General features: G+C 39.4%; 1 protein-coding gene and 1 long non-coding RNA gene across 5 annotated transcripts in view; one reads left to right on the plus strand and one right to left on the minus strand.

Moving 5' to 3' along the window:
* Window positions 1-741: 741 nt before the first annotated feature.
* LOC109268563 (uncharacterized) lies at window positions 742-8,744 on the minus strand. The gene is made up of 3 exons (XR_008419571.1): window positions 7,679-8,744; window positions 2,266-2,375; window positions 742-982 (listed from the first exon to the last, which is right to left on the minus strand). It is a non-coding gene; the product is annotated as an uncharacterized LOC109268563 (long non-coding RNA).
* A 241-nt stretch (window positions 8,745-8,985) lies between these two features.
* The window catches only part of KRAS (KRAS proto-oncogene, GTPase), a 40,877-nt gene continuing 25,319 nt past the window's right edge, over window positions 8,986-24,543 (plus strand). For 2 of the 4 annotated variants that reach the window (XM_019452248.2, XM_019452246.2), the window contains exons 1-2: window positions 9,040-9,147; window positions 12,989-13,110. In XM_019452248.2, coding sequence (XP_019307793.1) covers window positions 13,000-13,110 — 111 coding nt within the window. In that variant the 5' untranslated portion in view covers window positions 9,040-9,147; window positions 12,989-12,999. Of the gene's footprint in view, window positions 9,148-12,988; window positions 13,111-24,543 lie in introns of all 4 variants that reach the window. The other 2 variants (XM_019452247.2, XM_019452245.2) reach the window with 2 other exon arrangements.

The raw sequence follows: 24,543 nt of genomic DNA on the forward strand, positions 1-24,543 counted from the left end.
ATGAGTGGATAAGTTTGAGGTCACTGAATGATGACTTCTAGACAGCCAAGGTGATTTATGGAGCTGGGCTAAGATTTAGTCTGAGAAGTTTCATAGTTTTTGGTTTTTGTTTTTGTTTCTTTGTAAAAAAAAGGAAGGAAAGGATGGGGAGAGAGGGAGGGAAGAGGAGAGGATGGAAGAAGGAAGAGAGAGAGAAAAAAAATCAAGTATTGTTGAGACATTGGGAATAGAAATTTTCGTGGTAACATTATCCATACTCCTGACGAGCTTGACACGTTCAAACAATCTGGAGAATATATACAGATGGTTCCCAATTTACCATGGTTCAACTTACAGTTTTTTCTTTATGATGGTGAGAAAGCCGTACACATTCAGTAGAAACCATACTTTGAGTTTTGAATGTGGATCTTTTTCCGAGGTGGTGATACTCAGTATGACCCTCTCTGCTGGTGCTGGGAAGTGGCAGCCACAGTTCCCAATCAGCCACACAATCACGAGGGTAAACAACCCGTGCACTGACAACCATTCTGTACCTGTACAACTGTTCTGTTGTTCACTTTCAATATACAGTATTCAATAGATTACATGACATATTCAACACTTTATTATAGGATAGGCTTTGTGTTAGATGGTTTTGTCCATGTGTAGGTTAATGGAAGGGTTGTCACATTTAAGGTGAGCAAGGCTATGATGGGATGTTCGGCAGGTTAGGTGTATTCGATGCATTTTCGACTTACGATATTTTCAATTAAGGATGGGTTTATTAGGATATAAGTCAAGGAAGATTTGTGGTGTGTTTCTAGCCATAATAAATACATGATAGTTCTTTGTTTTTGCTCACAGCTTTTCTTCAAGCCAGGACAAGTCCTGCCACCCTGTCAGTTCAACTGTCTGCAAAACGCACAAAAAATTGTATTTGGAAACATTTCCTTGGCATTCTGGGAAATTCAATTAAGTAATGTCTGTAAAGTACTTCAAGATCCTGAAAGACAAAAAACTGGAAAAAAAAAGAGTTTTCAATTATTGCAAGGAAGTACATTATTTGGGACATCTGTTTCACCTTTATATATTATCGTAGTGATAATTTCTCCCCAATACTATTTCAATAGATAATGTCTAATAGGGACCCAAGAGAGCCTGTTCTGAGAGTGTTCTGAGAAGAAAAACAATAATTTTGGAAAAGCTAATTATTGCACTGGTTTTTATTAACTTTGGCCCTGTTTTAATACCAAAAAAAAAAAAATTAACAAAAAGTTCTTTTGAAGAGCAGTTCTCAAAGTGTGGTCCTGACATCCCTGAAAGTTCAAAAACCTTTTTAGGAGGGCTGCAAGGTCAGACACAGTTATATAATAATACCAAGCTCTTATTTTCTTTTTTCACCTTCATTTCTGAGTGTACAGTGGAATTTCCTAGAGGCTGTTTCATATCTAAACAGATAGAATTCGGGGCACCTGGGTGGCTCAGTCAGTTAGGCGTCCAACTTCGGCTCAGGTCATGATCTCGCGGTTCCTGGGTTCGAGCCCCGCATTGGTCTCTGTGCTGACAGCTCAGAGCCTGGAGCCTGCTTCCAATTCTGTGCCTCCCCCTCTCTCTGCCCCTCCCCTGCTTGTGCTCTCTCTCTGCCTCTCAAAAAATGAATAAATGTTAAAAAACATTTTTTAAATAAATAAACAGAATTCAGGAGCAGATACGAGAATCTAGCTTCTTGTATAAAGCAGACGTTAAAGAGATTTGCAGAGATGTTAAAACAATGCTATTCTTCTCACTACTTTTAAATATGTAGCTATTTTTATAAAAATGTTATTTGTGCAAACATGCAATGAGTTTATTACTGTTATTTGAAATGAATGAATACAGAACTCCATAATTTTTAAGTGTGCGAAAGGATCCTGAAATCAAAAAGTCTGAGAACCACTGTTTTGAATGTGAGTTCTAAGACAGCAGAAGTTTTTTGTTTTGTGCATCGTGCACCGAGTATCCCAGAGTTCCTGGTATGTAGTAAGTGCTCAACAAATATTCGTTGACTGAATACATGAATGAATGAATGGTTACTAACATGTCAGATGAATATGGGCTTTTTAAGGCCCTGAAACAAACAGTAATTTGGGGGTTGTTGAGGATTGAACATACATGAGGATGGACTTATTTTATGCACCCGTTAGAATTATTTGTGACAAGAATTCTGAATAAAGTGAAGTAATCATTTATATTTCCATCTGCAGCCTCTCCATGCATTTACAGACCCCTGATATAAGAAATAATCACCTTTGCAGTGAAAACCAAGAAACTCTTCTGGGTCTTCAGCATCTGAATGGCTGGTCCTCGTATATTTTGGTACATTCACAAACTCCTGTATCTTAGCTTTCACTGGACGTCTGACAAGGCAAATCATCTTCGTTTGACAAAGAAGAATCTGCCAAAAAGAGGACTTGCTTCTTTCAAGTGAGGACATATGGATACTAAATTAGATGGTCCCAAAGGGTTAATGCTCCTAGACTCTAGAATTAATGTTACAACATACCTAATAACTGTGATTAAAGAGAAAAGACAGAAACTCGGAAATTCAGGCCTGTAATTAATAGGTAGTCCAATGAGCACCTCCTTAGAGAACTAGAGGAAAGCAATCAAAAAACCTAATATGACTTTTAATATTCTTAAAAAACAAAACAAGATTAAATAAAGTACTATTGCATTAGGCAGATAGAAACAAAAGCAAGAGACTTAAATTGATTTGCAAAGACCTCACTTAGAGGGGGTTATTAGTTCTATTATTTTCTTTAGGGCAGCTTATCAGCAAATCTTGATTAAGTAACTACTATATGCTAAACTCTCCCTGGCTCATAAAATCTGAGAATTCAGTGGTCCCTGGCTCATAAAATTTATATTTCCGCAGAGGAAGAGACAAGCAAACAAATAAACAACCACGATAATTCCAGATATGATGAGTGCTTAAGTAAAAGAATGAAACAGGCCATTGTGTTAAAGGACGATTATTTGAAGGGTAGAAGTGAGGGAACAGGGTAGGGAGCGCTGATGTAGACTGGGTGTTGGGGGATCTCTCACTCAAGTGGTGGTATTAAGCGGACACCTGAAAGGCAGGGAGAGGCTTGGTGGCAGGAGCACGCAAGTGTAAAACCCCAAAGAGGTTAGAAGAAAAAGGTGGCTACTGCAGTTGGAACCCAGAAAGGAGACGAGTCCTACATGGTGTGTTCAGAGGCCCGTAAAAACCCCGTCATTAAATAGCTTGAGGAAGTTTGAATTTTATTTTTGACTGCAATGAAAAGCCTTGGAAAAGCTTGATCTAATCATGAGACTCAATTTGCATTTTGAAAAGAATCAGTGTGGCTGCCTCATGGGAACTGGATTGTAGAGGAGCAAGCATAGAAGCAAGGACACCCGTGGAGATGACTGTTCCTGTGGGACAGGGACGATGGATGGTGGTTTGGACTGCAGTGGTAGCAGTGAGGAAGAGGGCAGGAGGACAGATACGGGTTGATGTGTTCTTTGTTTGAAATTGTGCATAAAACTCATCTGGCTCATGTGAGGAGTTTAACAAATGGTAGCTGTTACGTCACTGGTCTATTCTTAAGCAAGAAGCTTGCAGAGATTAAGGAATTTGTTCTAACTCACAGGATTAGCAAATTCAGCCAGTGCACTGTTCCCACTGTCACTGGGTACTGTCACACCATTCACAAAACACCTTACCTGAGGTCTTTTTCCTTCCTATCTTTTCTGCATTTAGCTGCCATTCTGATCTTCCTCAAACATTGCTTTCATCATGTTTATTTTGCTGATAAGCACATTATATGTATTCATGCAGTAATGGAGTAATTGCATCAAACCAGACTTGCATGGGTGGGTGGGGTTCACACACCTAAGACAGGGTTTTTGCCTCTGGGATTTTAGAATTTACGTGGGGAGACGTGATTAGCTTATACAAAATAATATATAGAAAGAGATCAAAAAGAGATGGCATAATTAACAGCTTTCTTCTAGATCTTGAAAGAGAGAATTTTAGTAATGAGAGAGGCAAAAAGATGCTAGGTAAAAAGAGAAGCAAAAACAACATCCTGGGTTTGTGGCATAGAGGGGATGCGCTTGACAGGAGAGCATCTGCTCTGGGAAGGTGGAAGACAAAGTCACAGGGCAGGATGGTGTCAGTCTGTGCATGTTGTGAGCAAAAGCTGGGCATCAAGGGTTTGGACCTGATTCAGCTACATATAAAGCATTATTGGAGATGTGAAAGCAAGATTTGGTCATAGTGAACGCTTTGCTGGGACTAGTGATCATTTCTCCTTCTAATTTCTAAGGTAATTATCATCATCTTTAGGTACTCATTAGGTACTTAGCTTGGAACTCTTTGCACTTTAAAACTATATAATCTGAATGACTGCAGCCTATATGGAGTAGGTACCGAGTAAATGTTTGATGATGATGATGATGAAAGACATGTGCAAGGAAGATTAATTTGGCAACAGCATATGGCCTGAATTGAAAAGAAGAAAGCCAAGAGGAAAATCACAAGGAAGGTGTTCCAGGAAATGTAAGCGTGAAGGAAAGGATGTGGAAGAGACATACATGAGCAAATACTTAGGAAGTATCATTAAAAGGAGCTGAAGCAGTTTGAATGTGGAGTGGGTTAAAAATTAATGTAAGTTTTTAAATCTAAGTGTTTCAAAGGGCCACAATGCTGCTCAGGTAAGATGGAAAAATTGGGAGAGGGAGTTGATTTGGGGAAATAAGTTGATTTGGGGAAATAGGCATCTAAGATGAGAGGATATTCATTTAGAAATGGCCTAGAATTTGGCTAGATGAGAAGGAAGTGACTATGTAGAAATGGGGCTGAAGTTTTGTTATAATTTTGTTCACTTCAACAAATATTTATAGAAGCCCTACTATGTGCTAAGGGCTATGGGATACAGGGTCAAATGAGGTAGAGACTTTGAGAATTTAACAACCTAATGGGGGGAAACATATGCAAAAAGGGAATATAAAGTCTAATGAAGTAAGTGTCCAGAGGAGATTATATGCAGAGAAAGTAAATTAAATAGAACCTATCAGTGGTACAAACTTCCCACGAGATAGAGAGTCCATGAAAGCACCCATAGGTAGCTCCTTCTGCTTAATTCTTCCTGCTCTATGACCTGCTACTCTGGCCACAGTTGTCTGGACTCGGGATTGGCCCCCAAATGAAGGCAATCACCTCTAAGCCAGGCATAAAGAAGACCAGCCACCAGTTAGGTGGCTCATCAGGAAAATTGTGCCCCATAAAAGACTTTCTTATTGAATAGTGAATGACAGATACATTGAGATCTTCTCACTTGGGATGTTGTAAACGTAAGTCACAGAGAGTAGTCACTAGAAGCAGAGATAGCAGCTGAAGTTGAGACTGTATATGAGGAGGAAGAAGCAGAGAGATGCTGATTCAGGAGAATGGCAAAATTTGAGTGTGGGCAATAGATGCTTGTTAATGAGAGGATGAGCGAGGCACCAGAGCCTGTTGCTGGATCATAAAAACAGCAGTTAATTTCTGGAATCAACACTAGTTCTGACGGTTGATATGGTTTTCTGAAGTTTCCTTATTTCCTAAATAAACCCTCAGCATTTGTAGGGCTCTGAACATGTCCTGGTACTTTATGTCTCACATAAGAGCCCAGCTAGCACAAAGGAATTCCTGTTGTTTTGGCTTTGATTATATCTACAGAAGAAGGATCTTGTGAAGGATAGGCCAGAATGATCTTCATAAAGCAAGATAAAAGGATGTGCACAAGGGTCTGAATGTATGTGGCTGCTTTCCCAGAAGAGTGCAACAGTGGAGGGTAAAAACCTCAGTTACCTCTTAGAGCAAGCCCGGAATCCCCAAGTTTATACTTTTTGCAATTTCTTCTCTCTTTTCCTGTCATGATCACCGTGTAGGTTTGTGTGCTTGTCTTGGGGGAGAGCAAAGAAAAGGAAAGGAAAAGGAGAGCCATGGAGACTATTCAATGCAGCCACCAAGCTTTGGAAGAAAACCCCTGAAGACAGTACAAAGTGCGGCCACCACAAGAAATGTGAGTGTCTAGATCAGGGTTTTTCAGTGTACACACTGCTAACCACCAGTTTAGGATCATCTGATTTATTAAAAATGAAGATTTCTAGATTACCTTGGACCAACCGAATGGAATCTCTGGGCGAGGGAACTTGCAGTTTTGTTAAGTAGGCAAGGTGCTTTGTGAAGCATCTCCCTTTGAGACCCACTGCCACTGGCCCCAGGTCAAGGAAAGAAAGAAAATATTGGGGAGTGGGTGCTGGCTTCTGAGAAAGCACCCATGACTGAAGGGTGGAAAAGCATGGCATAACATATGCATACATTGCTGTAGGAGTGAAAAGAAAGGGGAGGGAAGGTGTGTGAGGTACAACTAGAGTATAGGGTGCACAGAACAGGGATCAGGATGCAGGTTTGCTCTGGGAATCATGAGCCTTGATGATAACTGAGACCATGGGGATGGATTAGGTTTCTGCTAATGCCAGAATTTTTGCAATCAGCATAAAAATGGTATAGAAAGTCACCCCCTTCCCCTTTATTATAGTCCTTTTAAGATTTATAGAGCACCAACTACAGTGAGAACATTGCATTAGCAGCTGTCAAAGAAAACAAGAGCTTATCATGCACTTGAAGTTGAACCAAAACAAAATCTGTAATTTATATCTAAGAGTGACTACAAAGCAACATACAATAAGTGCAAATTCATTCATTTAACAAAAACTCATCGTGTCTGTTACGTGCAGGCTCCACAAAGGTGTGGTTTATCGGAAGGTGACCTGGCGAGCTTAAAGGCAGATTTTGAAAGAAAGTGAAAACAGATTACAGAGAGTTTGAGGCACTCTAAGTAAGGATTTAGAGTCACAGAGTTCAGAAGGAGGGGACGTAACTTCATTCATCCAACATTCCATAAATATTTACTGAGTGCCTACTGTGTTGTAGACACTGGAAATATAGCAGTAAGTAAAACAGACGAAAAAAATCCCTGCCCTCCTGGAGCTTAATATTCTGGTAGGAGAAAGACAAGAAAACACAGTAAATAAGTTATATAGTATATTAGAAAATGGTAAGTGCTTTGGAAAAAATGAAGCAGGAAGAAGGACAGGATTTGGGGGTGAGGAGGGCGAGATGCAATATCAAAGATGATCTTTTGGGAAGAATTTATTGGAAGAAGACATTTGGACAAAGAGTTTTAAGTGTCAGAGGGAGATTGTGGATATATATTGGACACATGCTCTAGTAGACGCAGCAAGTGCAAATTCCCCAAGAGAGAAGCCCGCCCGGCATTTTCAAGGAACAGCCGGGAACCGGTGTGTGTGTGTGTGTGTGTGTGTGTGTGTGTGTGTGTGTGTAAGTGAGGAAAGAACTAGTAGGATAGAGTGCAGAGAGATAAGGGGTGAGGGGTGTCACATAATCTAAGGCCATGTAGCACTTGGAGATTTTTGCTTTTCCCTCAGGTGGGATGGGAGCCCCTAGAGCTGGGAGCAGAGGAGTGAATGTGACCTGACATGAAGAGTACTTCATTTCAGCTGTGTGAACTTGGACCCAAGTTTTAATCTCTGTAAATCTGTTTCCTCATCTATAAAATAGAGAAAAGTATTTGACCTCATGAAGCTGTTGTGATGATTAAAGCAGATATATGTGCAAAACATTTACCAACGACTTGACATAGAGTAGGTGTATTCTTTTCCCGTTCATGTCTTCCACTTCCTCTCTTCTCTCTCTTCTACCTGGTACCAGGTGTTAGGAGAGAAAGACCAGGATAAGCCTTTCAGGTGACAGCCCACATGACGGGTACAAGAAAAGGGTGACGGTGAAAGGCTTACCTTAACAGACATAATAAGTGGTATTTAAAATAATCGTTTTATTCGTGTTTTATGATGTGGGCTAGAAAGACAACTAGAAATAAGAGGCTCAGATGGGTGGTCCTATTAGGTATAGACACCGGTCCTCAATCTTCAAAACTCTCCCAATTTTCCTTTCTAGGTACTTTATCAGACTCTGGGTTATGCTAACAGTTTTAATTGTTCCATTGTTAAACGTGTTAACTCCCTGAACTGCTAACTGACTAATCTCAGTCTTCTAATTAATGTTTGCGTGATTCTCCTCAGGTTAAACTATCAAGGGCACTTATACTTAAAGACTGTTTGTCTTCTGTTTGTGCCCTCCTGGGCAGTAGGTACATCTGAGGTCGCTGTTTAGAATGACCTGTGATGACTTCAAAACAGCCATAAAAACAGTAACATGAAACAACAGACCTCCTCCCTCTTGGGATTAATGACGAAAGCGTATGTCACGAATGTTTGGGCTTGGGGCTAGGTTCCCAGCCCCCAGAGTGTTGAGGCTGGTAATCACCAAGCCGTGGTTAGAAAGCCCCTGGGTGGGGAACTGTCTGCCTGATGTCTCCCTAAGTCACCGAAGTCGCCTCCCACATTTGGTGACTGCATGTTTATTTACTTGCAGTAAATGACAGTAAATGAACGTGCACGAGTGCAGCCGACCCCGAGGGGCGCTGGATTTTCCGAAGCTTGTCCGAGTAGACCCGAAGAGGGTACGGCAGGGCAGCCCACTGCGCGCCGGCCCGGGTCCGAGTCTGCGGTTGCGGGCTGGACTCTGCGGCGAGAGCCCGGAGGCCGGCCGCCGCGTGGGTCCGGCGGTGCCTCCTCCCCGCCCCGCCGAGGCGCCGCCCAGACCCCCCTGCTCGGCCGGCCCGGCTCCCCCACCCACCGCCGCCCGCCACCCCCTTCCCCCACCGGCCCGGCCCCCTCCTTCTCCCCGGCGGCGCTCGCAGGCTCCCTCTCTTCCCTCTTCCCACACCGCCCTCAGCGGCTCCCTCCCCGCACGCCGGTCTGAAGAGGAATCGAGCGCCGCGCGCATCGATAGCTCTGCGCTCTGCCCTCTGCGGCCGCCCGGCCCCGAACTCATCGGTGAGCTCGGAGCTCGATTTCCCTAGGCGGCGGCCGCGGCGGCGGAGGCACAGCGGCGGCGGTGGCGGCGGCGGCGGTGGCGGCTGCCCGGCCAGTACTCCCGGCCCCCGCCATTTCGGACTGGGAGCGAGCGCAGCGCAGGCACTGAAGGCGGCGGCGGGGGCCAGAGGCTCGGCGGCTCCCAGGTGCGGGAGAGAGGTATGGAGCGGACCACCCCTCCTGGGCCCCTGCCCCGGTCCCGACCCTCCTCGCCGGCGCCGGGCGGGGCCGGCGGCGAGTGAATGAATTAGGGGTCCCCGGAGGGGCGGGGAGGGGGCGCGGGCGCTGAGCCCCAGCGGGCGGGCGGACGGGGTGGGGGTGGCTGCAGGGGGAGGCACGGGGACGCGGCGACGCGGGGAATGAGGAATGGGCGGTGCGGGGCTGAGGAGGGTGAGGCTAGAGGCGGCCGCCGCTTGTGCTGCTTCCTGGACGGGGAACCCCTTCCTTCCTCCTCCCCGAGAGCCTCGGCTGGAGGCGGCCGGGGAGAAACTCGCGGGCTGGGCGGGCTGCCCCTCGGGGCGGTCGGGTGCGGTGGAGGTTACTCCCGATGCGCTCCAATCTCCCCTCCCCCTCGTCGTCCTTCCCTCTCTCTGTCTGTCTCTTCTCTCCCTTCGCTCCCGCACCTCTTCCTCCCTTCCCAGCACTAGGCTGCCTCGTTACTGCCTTCTCTGCTGCATCTAGCATCCCTAGGACGAAGGTATAAACTTCTCCCTCGAGCGCAGACTGGACGGATAGTGGTCCTTAACAGTGTGTAGGGGGGTATATGAGTAATAGGGGAGGTCACGTTTTGGAAGAGCCTAGGAGAGTGCTTAGAGACCACTGTTTGTGGTTATTGTGTTTGGAAAAAATGCATCTGCAGCCGAGTTCCTGACTGCTCCCCTCCCCCATGTATGGGCTGTGACATTACTGTGGCCACAAAGGAGGAGGTGGAGGTAGAGATGGTGGTGGAAGAACAGGTGGCCAACACCCTACAACGTAAAGCCTGTGACTTAAGTGAAAAGGAAAAGTTAATCCCAGAAGGTCTGTTTTGCTTTGTCAAGTTAAAACACACTCAGAAAACCCGCAGAGCTGAAGCAGGGCTTTTTCCTTGCTAGTTGAGTGTAGACAGCAATAGCTACAATCACACTTAAAGTTTAATTTGCCTGTTCTTGTCCTTTCTCCTATTCTTGTAGATTACCCTCATCCTTACAAATTTGACCCCCATCCCAAGAGTTATTACAGTACTCCTAAATAGCACTCACACATTTTTTTTTTTTTTTTTTTTTTTGGACTGACTTGCCAGAGGAGTTAATTGTAGCAATCTTCCAGCCAACTGCCCGAAATACTCTTAGGCATGTGCATGCTGTAGCTGAAGTCCTAAACTGGCTCTCTTAAATCTTGACATTTATCAAAACAAGGGTTAAGAACAGGAAGGCATTTTCTAATTTTTATACAATATACATATTTTATTGGTAATGGGAAAAAAATCATTTAAAAAGAAATTACAAAGGGAAAAACTCTATTCCTAATCATCATCTTAGAATCAACCATATGAGTGATGTCACTCTTAGGTGACTAAGGGCCAGAACGCTGACTCGGCCAGTCTGCAGTGGTAGACTATAGACATCAAATATGGTTGATATCAGTAATGTTTACTTCGTTACTTTTTAGCCATCCACAGGCATACTTGATTTTAAGAGACCATAGATGAGAGGATAATTCAGGTTTCTGACAAAATTGAATTTTTTTCCCCCTTAACAAAATGTTGGGTTCTGGTCCCACTTCCACCCCTTCATAGCTATTTTAGCTTTGGGTGAAGGGGCTCTGTTTTGCTGATGATCTTCAGTAAGACTCCTTGGGAACACAGTTCTCTCTAGTGGATTTAAATATTATTTGGTTTCTAAATCAATTCAAGGATTTTTTTTTTTTTCCAGAAACAACAGCTACACAAACATGTATACCAGAAGGTGTGTGTGTGTCTCAGAATTCACACAGCTAAGCTCTAATCCGGTGTCTGCCCACAGTATCTCCTAGACTAGCAAACTTTTTAGTTGCAAGGACACCATATACTCTCGAAAAGTATAGAAGGTCCCAATATAGGATATGTCTATGTGTACCATAGTACAAATGAGAATTTAAAAAATTGATTAATGCATTATAAATAGAAATAATAAGCCTATTGGTAACATAATAGCATTTTCGTGAAAACTATTTTTCAAAACAAACAGGAACATTAGAATAGTGGCATTGTTTCACGTTTTTGCTAATCTCTTTATATTGCTTAATAGAACACATCTGCATATCTGCTTATGTGCTCACTCTATTGTGATCCTATTTGGAAAACTACCTTTGTTAAAGAAAAAGAGTGGAAAGGGTAAATAACGTTGTAGTAGTAGTAATATTATTAGTATTAGTTTTGATCTCTTGGACCCCCAGAAAGTTTGAGGAATGCTGCTGGATTCCTGGACCGCAGTTTGAGAACTACTGTTCTAGCCTGTCCAAATTGTTTTAGGGGGTAGGGTAGGCAGGGAGCTAGAGTATACATTTTGGTGTGATTCTCCTCATTGTTCCCCATTCCTTATGGCCTATATTTGGAATAAAAAGTGGGAGCAAACAGGATAAGATGCATGCTTGTAGAGGTTCCCAAGGTGGCCCTAGACAAGAACAAGGCTAGGCGGCACAGAGTAGGCCAGGGGCTGTACTATAACATTCTGTGCTATAACAGTTGTCTAGGCTAACTTCTTTGCCAGAGGGCTCAGGAATAGCTAAGGAGGTGGTTAGTATGTTACCATTTGGAAACCATATTATCTTTTTTGGGGGGTAGGGGAGTGCCTATTTGGATAATTCTTGGTCTTCAGTTAATAGGATACTGCATGTACGTATAGTGTTTATATTTGCACATTCATTAGTTTAGAACTACCTATCCTATCATTACTGCTTATTTGCTGCCATTCTTTCTGCAGTTCGTTCCGTATTTTTAATAACATCATGTAGTTATTGGGGGAACGGAGGTAAAATTAAATAATTTTATTTCAAGAAGTTTGAAACAGCTGATTAAAAAATATTTTTGGTCTTGTGCTCTCAGCCTTCCAAGTTGCCAATATTTATTTCAACTGTTGGAAGACTATGTACAGTAGCAGGGAGTAAAAGTCACTGAGAAGTATTCACTTACAGCTTTTAAAATACCTCTCGTTAAAAGCAGTGCTTACTTTTAAATTTTGTGTGATTATATTTTTCTGGTGTGGAGTGCTATTTTTCAGCACTAATGTATGATTATATATGTGACAGATGATGAAATCATCCATACTGAATGGTTCAAAGTTCTTGAAGTTCTTTTAGTTTTTACATCATTATTTTCCCCAGCGGATATCTTACAGATTGGAATGTTGCCAAATCTGCTTCAGTGTCTTGGTTTTTATTTCTCCACTACACAGTCCAGTTTTATTTGACAGTCTTCCCTTCACCCCACATCTGACTCTTGCTCACTCTCCAGGAGAGCTGCTGTGATGATGCTTTGAAAGGTTTTCCATAACTGTGGGCTCCAACTAAGGCCCTCAGCATATCCACTTGTAACTCTTAGGGGCCAGAGTCAACTAGGAACAGCGTAGAGGTAGCTGTCAAGGAGCTTTGTGTGGGTGTGTCCACAGGTATAGACATTTGTACTGAGTAAAGTCATGGCATGTTCCTTTGAGAGCCATTAACTGCTACAGAACAGCAGACCGGCTGTTTAGATAGAGCAACCTGAGTATAAGATAAAAGAACTTTGTACTCTGAATGCATTTTTCTCAGATGTTGATGGGGGAGTTTGTAAGCAAAGTGCAATTCATTACAGCACTCACTTATCTGTAGTCAACTGAAGTTTTCATCATTGAATTTTGTGAGGCATTTTGAAGTAATTTTGTATACAAAGGTGAATTTGTGTTAAAAGGTATTGATAGAGTGGGTTATATTAACCTCATGTTCTAATTTATATTAGCCACATGTTCTAATTTAGTCACATTTTCATTATTTTTATTATAAGGCCTGCTGAAAATGACTGAATATAAACTTGTGGTAGTTGGAGCTGGTGGCGTAGGCAAGAGTGCCTTGACGATACAGCTAATTCAGAATCACTTTGTGGATGAATATGATCCTACAATAGAGGTAAATTTTGTTTTAACATTATGCATATTGATTTGTGCAGGCCCATTCTTTGGGTACAAAGAAAGGGTTTCTCTGATCATTTTTTGTGACTACTCATTATGGAGCAATTATACTGAAAATGATTTTACGAAGTTTTCTAAAATGTCCTTGGGTTCCATGGCTTTATTGTGAAGTTACATATGTAACCAGAGATATGGAGAGCTTTTCTTCTCTCTAGAGAATATTAAGATACATAACGTACACTCTATGTTAGTATATGTGCTTTTTGATTATAAGTGTATTTCAGAGTTTTATGAGAGGGTAAAAATGTGAATTTACGTCTTACCTTATAGTCATTAAAAAAAATGTGGCTGTTTTATGTTTTGTTTGTTTTGCTATTTTTATGTCATGTGTAGAAGTTACAGTTGAATTGTACTGGGAAAATGTAATCATTTGATGGTTGGCTTTTAACAAACACTTAATTAGTGGTTTTCTTTTCACATTGAAGTAGTGGAGAACCTACAGCTACATGATAAATTTTAAAATGCTCATTTTTTGTGTATTTATATCTGTATCTATATCAGGTCGTATAGAAGGGTACCACATCCAATCCTTACCTTTTTTTTTTTTTTTTTAATTTTTTAATGTTTATTTATTCTTGAGAGAGAGAGCATGAGTGGGGAAGGGGCAGAGAGAGAGGGAGACACAAAATCCACAGCAGGCTCCAGGCTCTGAGCTGTTGGCACAGAGCCTGGTGCAGGGCTTGAACCCACAAACTGCGAGATCATAACCTGAGCTGAAGTCAGATGCTCAATTGACTGAGCCACCCAGGCGCCCCATCCAATCCTTACCTTCTTTCACAGCTCTCTTTTAATTTACTCAAGGAAATGTTAGAATTGCTTTTATTACAAATTGATTAATGAATATTTTTAAAATTAATTTCATGAAAAACTGCCAAAATATAGGCCAAGAGCAAAATAATAGAATAAAGGCCTGCAAGAGACCTTGAGAGAGGTCATGGAGTATTCCTACTGCCTTCTGGCAGCACTATACTCAAATTATCTCAAGCAGATAAGGATTTATTTAATCCTAAAGACCTACAGGAGGGGATGGCACATAACTGTCCTTGTTCACTCACTTCCAGAATGTAATTATGAGCATATTTTATACATAATCTGAATATTCATGTTAACTGTAACATCAGTGGAGATGGAAATAAATGTATCACCTCGTCTTTGAAATAGACTTACGCTGTTAGATTATTTCTTAGACTTCTTTACCCCATGTTAGGCAGTCCTAATCCCTTAGCTTTCTATTCTGGATCTGCAGATCATACCAATTTTTTTTTTTTTTTTTTTTAATTTTTAATATATGAAATTTACTGTCAAATTGGTTTCCATACAACACCCAGTGCTCATCCCAAAAGGTGCCCTCCTCAATACCCATCACCCACCCTGCCCTCCCTCCCACCCTGCCCTCCCTCCCACCCCCCATCAACCCTCAGTTTGTTCTCAGTTTTTAACAGTCTCTAATGCTTCATACCAATTTTTTAATCAGCTCTGAAAAATTTCCCAGTACTTTCTCTGAGTCCCTGGCTGTGGAATCTAGAACAGGTTAAGATGTCCTGTTAAGGGACTGTGCTGTGTGATGTGTTCAAGAAACACTTTTACTGCACTGAGGTAGATTCTGAGGGCATTGGTGGCCTTGGCAAGATGTTTATGCACTTAGAACTTTGAGGATTGATTAGATAACTTCATGAGGAAAATGTCAAATACTTTTGGTACCGCAGAAGAGAAAAGGAGAAATAATGCTTATTTGCAAAGATTTGATTTAAACTGAGCCAGCTTTTATTTGGCACAAGTAAAGGGAAAGAGTCTAACTGAAGTGGACTACCTGTATAATAGTCTTCTATATTTTCTCTTGACAAGTTAGTTCAGTGCTGTATGATGGTTTGATTGTGTTTTCTCTTTTTCTTCGAGGAGATTAAATAGTTCACTCAATTCTAAAACCAAGTTTACTTGGCATACTCCATTTAAATCAGAGGTAAAAGGAAGTTTTAATAGAATTCAGGTTAAACACGGAAGTTTTCCTGGGATTTTGGAAGATGATTTTAGCAGAAGTGCCCTCCATCTTCTCTGAAAATCTGAGGAATTCCATTACACTCTGTTTCCTGTCGGAGGTCATGAATGCTGTACGAGATAATGTGGTAAAACATGTTAGGAAGCCTTTCTGTCAAAATTGTTAAAGTATGATATAAGTCTAAAATAAATAAAACCAAAAATTAATCCTTTATTTTGGATGAAAGTAGAAAAAGCTTATAAATTCAAACCCATAATTCTGATTATGATTTCTGCCAAACCAGAAGACTTAACTCTGGGAAGCATTGATTACCTGTGAACTTTGAAACTTTGACATTCCCTCCTGAGGTTAGCCATCTGGGGAAAGCTATCTGAGATTGTCTCTTGTCTCCCAAATTACAATTTAAATTCTTGGAGTAGTTCATATACAAGAAAGACAAGATAATTTAGTAGCTTATTTTAATAAATAGTAGTTAAGCAAAAATGCTGACTTGATAATTTTGTAAAAAGTTAAAAAGGAGATGTGGGGATATCACTACTGCAGTTAGGATTTGATTGGTGAATAATGTAGGTCAGAGAGAAAATGAGACAGGACATGGACTGCACATTTGGAATTCTCATTTGTTTTCCTGCACTAAAACAAATGGAAATAAATTTAAAAAAAATTAAAGAATACCATATTCTGGTGGTTTAGAACTTACAAATATTTATACTAGAAGAAGAAGAAGGTGGTCATTGATTCATTTTATAGATAAAAATGGTCTCTGAGACGTTGTAATTTGCCTGAGGATACTTAGCTAGTAAGTAATGGAATTTTAAGTTTTCTGAGACCAAGTTAAGTGAGATTTCCACTGTGGCCTTGTATATAACTTTAAAAATGAAAAATTAGTCTTTAAGCTAGGAAGATATTTAATATTGGAGGCTGATTCAGATTTATCAATATACCAAAATTTGAACTTAGCACACTATCCAATGGCATCTTAATGGCAGTGATATGACATAGAATTAGACAGTTGTGATGCAGAGAGTACATTTGTATTTGAGACTATGCACATGATAATTACTGTTCTGAAACATTTTACCTTTATCTTTTGTGAAGTTCACCAAAGAGTTCCAGAGATAATGAAGTCATTGTTAGTGATACAAGAATATTAAAAAGTCAAAGCAATTTCCAAGCACAATACCAGGCTAGAAATAACATAAGCTCTTATAGTTTAGAGATCACTTTTATCAAAACATATTCTCTAAAATGTGTTTTCCAAGGTAAAATTTGGTAGAAGGAGAAAAATCTTGTTTTAAAAAAAATATGAGTAGTTATAGACATTGAGATCAGAATGGTCATTTGATCTATCAGCAAATATATATTATGTGTCTACTGGATATAATATGCTAGTAAAAATAGATGTAGAGAGAAGTATTTTTTCCAGGCTGTAATTCATTGACATTTCCATTCTTCTGTTAATGTGACACTTGGAATTCAGTCTAAGTATTATGCCCTGCTTTGGATGAAGGTTTCCTACTCAGGAAGATGGATTCATGATTGGATTGATTTGTTCTATCTTTAGAGCTCTGAGCTGTGGAGTATTTATTCACCAAGAGTTATCAGTTTTTCTATTTTTCTATTTTTTAATATTTTTTCTATTTTTTATATTAATCACAGAATTTATTTTACTTGCTGAATAAGGCATTATAAAGAGAACATTTATAACATTAAACCAATATTGAAGAGTGGTGTGGGAAAAGCGTTGGATAATGTTGTTGACTGTTATTTTTCTGGTTTTATACATATGTATCAGGAGTTATCAACGAGGGGTGGGTGACTTGCTTCCCAGGGGACATTTGGCAATACCTAGAGATATTTTTGGTTGTCACAACTTGAGAAGGGGGACTGCTCCTGGCATCTGTGATCTAGAGGTGGAGGCAGGGATGCTGTTAAACTTCCTACAGTGCAGAGACAGCTCCCACAGCAAATTATCTGGCTCCAAGTGACAGAAGTGCTGAGGTTGAGACACTCCCATGTGTTAAAGATCTCTTTGTCAAATTCAAGTCTCTGAATAAGATTTACATTAGATATACTAACATAACACAGATTTAAACTTTACCTTTTCTAAACTAATAGTGTATTAGCTTATTCTAGTGTTCTGTTAAAACGTTTTTAAAATAAGGTAGACAGCAATTTTGTACATGCATTTTTCTTCAGAGCTTTGGCCAGCTTTCCCCCCTTTCAAGTGAGTGCCCTCTACTGGTCAATTTATTCACTTTCATTATAAATAACAATGAAATACCAACTTTATTTTTTATTTTTCCTGTTTAAACTGTGGGCAAAATCAATTTATAACCATGTAACTTTTATTTATTATTTTTTAAATAAATAAAATTTAATTTTTTAAAAGGTCACTTTTTCTTTATTGGGGGGAGAGAGAGTGAGAATACGAGCATGAGTGGGAGAGAGGGTCAGAGAGAGAATCTTAAACAGGCTCCACATTCCATGTGGAGCTGGATGTGGGGCTTGATCCCATGACCCTGGGATCATGACCTGAGCTGAAATCGAGTTGGACGCTCAACCAACTGAGCCACCCAGGTGCCCCATAATTTTTTTTTAAGTCTTATTTTATATGATTAATTTTTTAAAGTTTAAAATATCACCTTTATTCTCTGCTAATATTAAGACTACTATGTGGACGAGTTAGGTTTCACTAATTAAATATGTAGGTGAATTATTTTTAAGAAAGGAAATGTGGCAGTGAAGGAGAAAATAGGGTGGTCGGTTGTTAACACTGACGTTACTTTGAGGGAGTAAAAAGTGGCACTTTAACTCTGAATTTCTTCACGCACACAGGAGCTACACTACAGTTCAAAGCCTAGTGATGTGCTACATGGGTGTTAAGGGCATTTGTAAAGTGGCGAATTGTGAAAGTTCACATTTCGTAGATTTTTATAGTACTGTGGAATAGTTGTGAGCACCTGATTTTTAAAATAAAGTAACATAAAATTCAGGCTCTGTTTAGGTCAATTTAAGAATAAATATTTACTTAATAATAATAACTGCTTATTTAGATGTTAATGTCAAAAATTATCAGATATGTTTTATTCCAACTTTCTTTGGTCCAACAACTGGATTTTTATAAATACAAAGCTTTACAGATATACAGTGAAAGTTGGTAATGGAAGTAAGTGAAAGGAAAAAAATGTTTTTATGATTTGGCATCTCTTAAGATTCTGTTCTTAACAATGCACCTAATTCCTTAATTCCATGATTATTATTCAGTGCCCACTCTGTACCATGCAGGCTTCCTTGGGGCTGGAGATACATTGAGCAAAAGGGACCAGATCTCGCTGCCTTCATGAAGCTTACTGGTCTTAGATCTATTTTGAAGAGCAGTGCTTCTAGATAATGATCCTCATTCTGTTTAATTTGGAGCTTTAATTTAAGCTTTGTGCTTTAGGAGGGCATTAGATTTCTTGCATCTCTTTTAACTATATTGTCAAAGAGTGCATAGGTTTATGGAATAGTTGTATTGTAATCTTAATAGAATTAGTATAAATGGGTAGTAAAAATAAAATATTTGAGAGGATTAAGTAGGGACACAGTGCTTATGTTAGGTAATTTTTCAACTTCTTATTTTGAAATTTTTCAGACTGGGAAAGTAGTACGATGAATACCTGTTACCCTTAAACAGGCTACATTGATTTGGTTAAGGTGATGTCTATCAGTTTTCTCTCTGTAAAGGTATCTTCTTTTTCTTTAATATGTACCCTGTGGGGAGATGCTTTGAGACTATAAGTATCCTATTCTCTCAACATACTTGCACTCAGTGGGATATAGCATCCACTGATAATTCTTGCCAGAATAAATTACTACCATAGTGGTTGCAAAATAGTAGATCATCTTATAACCCTGTTATTACTTCTACATTTATTAGTTGACAATCTACCATAAATAAGGGCTCTCTTCTCTTCTGTCTCCTTATTTGTTTTTTTTCTTATTTGTAGTAGTGTGGATGCCTGGATTCTTTTTTTATTCAATGTGTTAAAGTCTACTACTGTAGTTATTGGTTTTGATCTCAAATTTGTTTTTGATAAGGCCAGTGGAATCCCTTTCAAGTTGGCCTCTGTATCCATTGACATGTCTCTTATCAGATTCTGAGCTCTTCATTTTCTGGCACAGTGTGCTAGGTTCACCTTGTACTTTCCTGTCTTCAGTGTGGATTCAGCCATTTATCCAAAGCATCCTAATTCCTTTTAGTGGGGAGTGGTACTTAGAAATTAAGACCTAGATGTTGGAGTGGCGTCTGGCTGACTCAGTTGGTAGAGCATGCAACTCTTGATCTTGGGGTCAGAGTTTGAGCCCAACGTTGAGAATAGAGATTACTTAAAAAAAAAAAAAAAGACCTAGATGTTAGGTATATTTATTGCTGCTGGGGTGTCACTGCTTCTAGACCCTTCTGAGGAATATATTTATTTAAAAATCATGAGTTCATTCTTCCTCACCTTCCTCCGTTAATTTTATTTCTCCCATGGTGAGAGGTTCTGGTTCTACCTCGTATAAATTTTATTGTTTTCTATATCCGACAGCTGTTGAAATAAAATAATACCAATCTTAAATCCTGGTTCTTGCAGTATTATTATTTTGGGGGCAGGGATAGAGAGAGGGGGCAGAGGATCTGAAGCAAGCTCTGCGCTGACAGGCTGACAGCAGTGAGACTGATGTGGGGCTCAAACTCAACGAACCGTGAGATCATGACCTGAGCCAAAGTCGGGCGCTCAACCAACTGAGCCACCCAGGTGCCCCTCTTGCAGTATTATTTTAAGTAAAACAGGTTGAGTGAGTTAACATTAGGTTAGCTTTTATATTTGTGGTATTGGGATTAAATATTTTTCTCCATTGAGAAAAGTAGGATCCTTTTTGTTTTCAAACTATCTTAAACCATTTAGGAAAACATTTAGGAAAAGATGGAGCAGTTTGGGTACATGAAAATTAAGACATCATTAACAAAAATACACGGAAACCTGAGAAAAGTATTTGCATCATATATCAATCAGGAAGCTCTCATATATAAATTAGAAAAAAGCAAACACCCAAACGGAATAAAAAGAGGCTAAGGATATAAATAGCCAACCTATCCATCAAAAATAAATAAAGTAAAATGAATGACATAGATACCTCATTAATATAGAAATACAAGTTCAAACAATAAATAACATTTTTTACGGGGCGCCTGGGTGGCTCAGTCGGTTAAGCGTCCGACTTCAGCTCAGGTCACGATCTCACCGTCCGTGAGTTCGAGCCCCGCGTCGGGCTCTGGGCTGATGGCTCAGAGCCTGGAGCCTGCTTCTGATTCTGTGTCTCCCTCTCTCTCTGCCCCTCCCCCGTTCATGCTCTGTCTCTCTCTGTCTCAAAAATAAACATTAAAAAAAAAAAAATTAAAAAAAAAAAAAAAACATTTTTTACTTTGATATTGGCTAAGATTATAATGTTAGGGGTGCTGGGAAGAGTGTGTAGGCAAGTGTATGTACTCCTTATGAGGTAGTGGAGTGTACCTTGTTATAAACTTCCTGGAGGTCAGTTTGGCAGTATGTATTAAAATGTAAACTGCATATTCTTTGACTAAGTAGTTTCTCCTCTAGGAATTTATCCCAAGGATTCGATTGGATAAATGTTTAAGATGTATAATACATGGTAATGTTTATTGCAGTGTTGTTTATGATTTTTAAAAGTGGAAATAATCTACATGGTTACCAGTAGGGAATGGGTAAAATAAATTATGGTATATCTATACAAATTGTATTATACAGTTGTCAAAAAGATTAGGTAGATCTGTATGTACTGTCATTGAAAATTACCCATTGTGTAAATGAAAGCTGCATCATAGTATATTGTATAGAGTGTGATTCCATACAGTATGTAAAAGCAATGTGGATATGTATAGAAAATGTGGTAGGAGTTAAGCCAGACTCATTCTCTGTAATATTTGTTTTTTTAAAATGAGCATATACTAGAGAGGGGAAAAAAAAATATTCATTTTTGAGGGAGAAAAGACACTAACATGGTGGATACCTTTAAATTACTTCATAATTTACTTTCTTTTTTTAAAAGATTCGACACATTGGATAATGCAGATGTATCTTGGATAATGAAATTGGTACTAGGCCAATTAAAGAATAGCTGAGAGATATATAATACAGAACATGAAAATTATATTGGCATTTGTAATTATTAAGATTGGATCTGTGATTGGTCCTGCTTCACATTCTGTCCTTGGCATCAAGTGATAATTTATGGCAAGATGCCACATGACTTCAATAGATTACAGGTGTATGCTTATTGTATCTTTATTTTCAGAATCTGTTACGCAAATTTTCCTTGAGTTTATTCAGATTTTTGAACCAGCTTTATCTCTTGGAAGTAGTGCACCTTTTATTCTCTCTAGTCTTAAGCTAAGATTCAACATTCTCATCATTTTAAGTATTCCTCACTTAGTAGAAAAACATTTGTTTTCTTTATTTTTACTTGTAATCAATCAATGTCTTAATCAAAAATTCTGTCATGAGAACCCTAATCAAAACAGAGATCCTTTGTCATCTTCAGAGTTTTAGCTTTCCTTCCCTGGAGCTTGCCCCAGCTCGATTATATGTATTTTGAAATACGGTGACCAGTTTTGCAAAAAGTAGTCCAAGTGTAGATGTTCAGTGATCTTATAAAAACAGGATACTGCTGTTGCCATATAGTTCCTAGTAGCCAGTGGCCTGCCCCCTGACCTTTTTGGCCTATAATAGCATGTGTAATGTAATCTATAAAAGCATATAGTTACCCTTTTTATAGCACATTTCATTTTATAAAGGAGTTTCATAGTTTTTAATCCTAACCTGTATACAAAGTCCTGTATGTTATTATTTACCTACTTTTACTGCTGAAGGACAATGGCTTAGAGTATGTGAGTATGTGAGACATTAGGTAGTTTGTCGACACTCACACCAGAACTTAGTGAAGTTCCGCGGCTGCCCATAGCCTAGCCTATTTCTGGCCTAGATTTCTGTCCTGAGCATCAGATCTCTATATCAAGCTGCCTCCGGGTCAAACCCATAAGCGTAGGGAATTTGACATGCCCCAGATTGAAATCGTCTTTTCCTCTAGTCTTCCCCTTCGGTTCCTATGCCCAGTCAGTAAACTGCCATTAAAAAAATTGAGATATTATTCATACAGCCTAAAATTCATCCTTTTAAAATATACAGTTCAGTGGTTTTTAGTATATTCACGAAGTTATATGACCATAACATTTTTGTCACCCCAAAAAGAAGCCCAATACCCATTAGCCGTCACTCCTTAGTCCCTTCTCCTGCTAGCTGCTGGCCACAACTAATTTACTTTCTCTGTGGATTTTCCTATTCTGAATATTTCATAAAATCGGAATCATACAATATGTGGCCTTTGTGTTTGGGCTTCTTTCATGTAGTGTAATGTTTTCAAGGTCCATCCATGTTATCACATGGTTCAATACTTTATTCCTTTTTATGGCTGAATAATATTCTGTTGTGTGGATATTACCATACTTTGTTAATCAATTAGTTCATGGGCATTTAGATTGTTTCCTCTTTTTGGCTATTTTGAATAATGTTGCTGTAAACATTGGTGTACACTTTTGTGTGTGAATATATATTTTCAGTTCTCTTGGGTATATACCTAGAAGTAGAATTGCTGAGTCATGTGGTATCTTTATGTTTAACTGTTTGAACAGCTGTCAGACTCTTCCACAGTGGTTGCAATATTTACATTCCCACCAGCAATGTATGAGGGTAGTTCTGCCAATTTTACCCATTAAATAGTTCTCAAAACTATTTAGTCTTCTCCATCTATACTGTTGTTTCTGTCTTCAGGTTCTGTCATTTCTTGTAATAGTTTCTTAACACTCCTAGCTTCCAACCTGGTTCCTTTCTATAATTTTTCATAATCTAATAGTGAACCTGCTAAATCTGATACTCCTTTCTACTTAAAAACCTTCCAGTAATTTAGTATAGGATAGAGTTCAAAATTCCTTGATGTGGCAGACAAGACCCTCCATAAGCTGACCTCTTGATTGTGGAGTTTCACTTCTACTTACCAGTAATTCCTCTAAGTTAAAGTTGTATTGAACATCTTGGTTCCATGTACTCAACATAGTGTTTGATGTTTCTATGCATTCTCTTTGCTCCTTGCTGCCTGGAGCCGCTGGTCTTTCTTAATTCATACAAGCAGAGTTGATCTCTTCTTCCTGTGTGCCACCATTGTGCTTTGTCCAGCACATGGCATTGCATTTATTTCACGGAGTTTTAATTATCTGTATATCATATCTCTTCTAGCAGTCCTAGCTCTTTGAGGTCCAAAACTTTAGAATTCCTGGCATAATATATGATACTTACTAGATATTTTTGTAAGTGTTCCTATGATGCAAGAGAGACTCAAGTGGGTAGGTGGGAATGAGCTCATAAGCCTGTGTTTATATCTCTCAAATTCCATGTTTCTTCCCTACTATAATTCCAACATATTAGGCAGTTATACAGGATTTTAGCTGTCTTTGAGAACTAGCTTTCTATAACAATCTTTGATGGCTTATAACCAGTAGCGTGGACCACATTATTCTATGATGGATGCAAATAATCTTTTGGAAGAGTAGCAAAATACTTGAGCATTAAAGGAGTAAAAGTGAGTTTCTCATTTTTTCCTATAGATGTTATTTAGTAGTATGTGAAAAGTATTTATGGTACTTAACGCATTAAGAAAACCTTATTAAACATTTGAAGGGGCGCCTGGGTGGCTCAGTCGGTTAAGCGTCCGACTTCAGCTCAGGTCGTGATCTCGTGGTCTGTGGGTTCGAGCCCCGCGTCGGGCTCTGTGCTGACAGCTCAGAGCCTGGAGTCTGTTTCAGATTCTGTGTCTCCCTCTCTCTGACCCTCCCCCATTCATGCTCTGTCTCTCTCTGTCTCATAAATAAAGGTTAAAAAAAAAAATTCAAAAGTAAATCCCCAAATAATACTTTAGCTCACATTTTCAGCAGTCCTGTTCATGTTTACAAGAGCATCTGATGGAATCAGCAGCATGAAGAAGGAGATTAAATGGGTTAATGATTATAATATGCTTATCACAGTATCTGAATACTGTTTTGTTGTTGTTTACTCTGGTGTCTTCCCATGTCAGGGGTTCACTGCCTGAGTTGGAAAACTAAATTGAGTGTGTTAAAAGGTGAACATACTGAGTAACTTGGTTACTATTAATTATAATAGAAAATTGACAGAGTGATGTCTTGGTCCATGAGTTTATTTCATCTTGAATGATTTAGTCTTAATTGTCAAATTCCTCTAATGGTTCTACAGATAAATTTCTATGCATAAAACAGCATTT

Source organism: Panthera pardus, unplaced genomic scaffold, assembly GCF_024362965.1.
Source record: "Panthera pardus isolate Hobbes unplaced genomic scaffold, ASM2436296v1 HiC_scaffold_6, whole genome shotgun sequence".
NCBI lineage: Eukaryota > Metazoa > Chordata > Mammalia > Carnivora > Felidae > Panthera > Panthera pardus.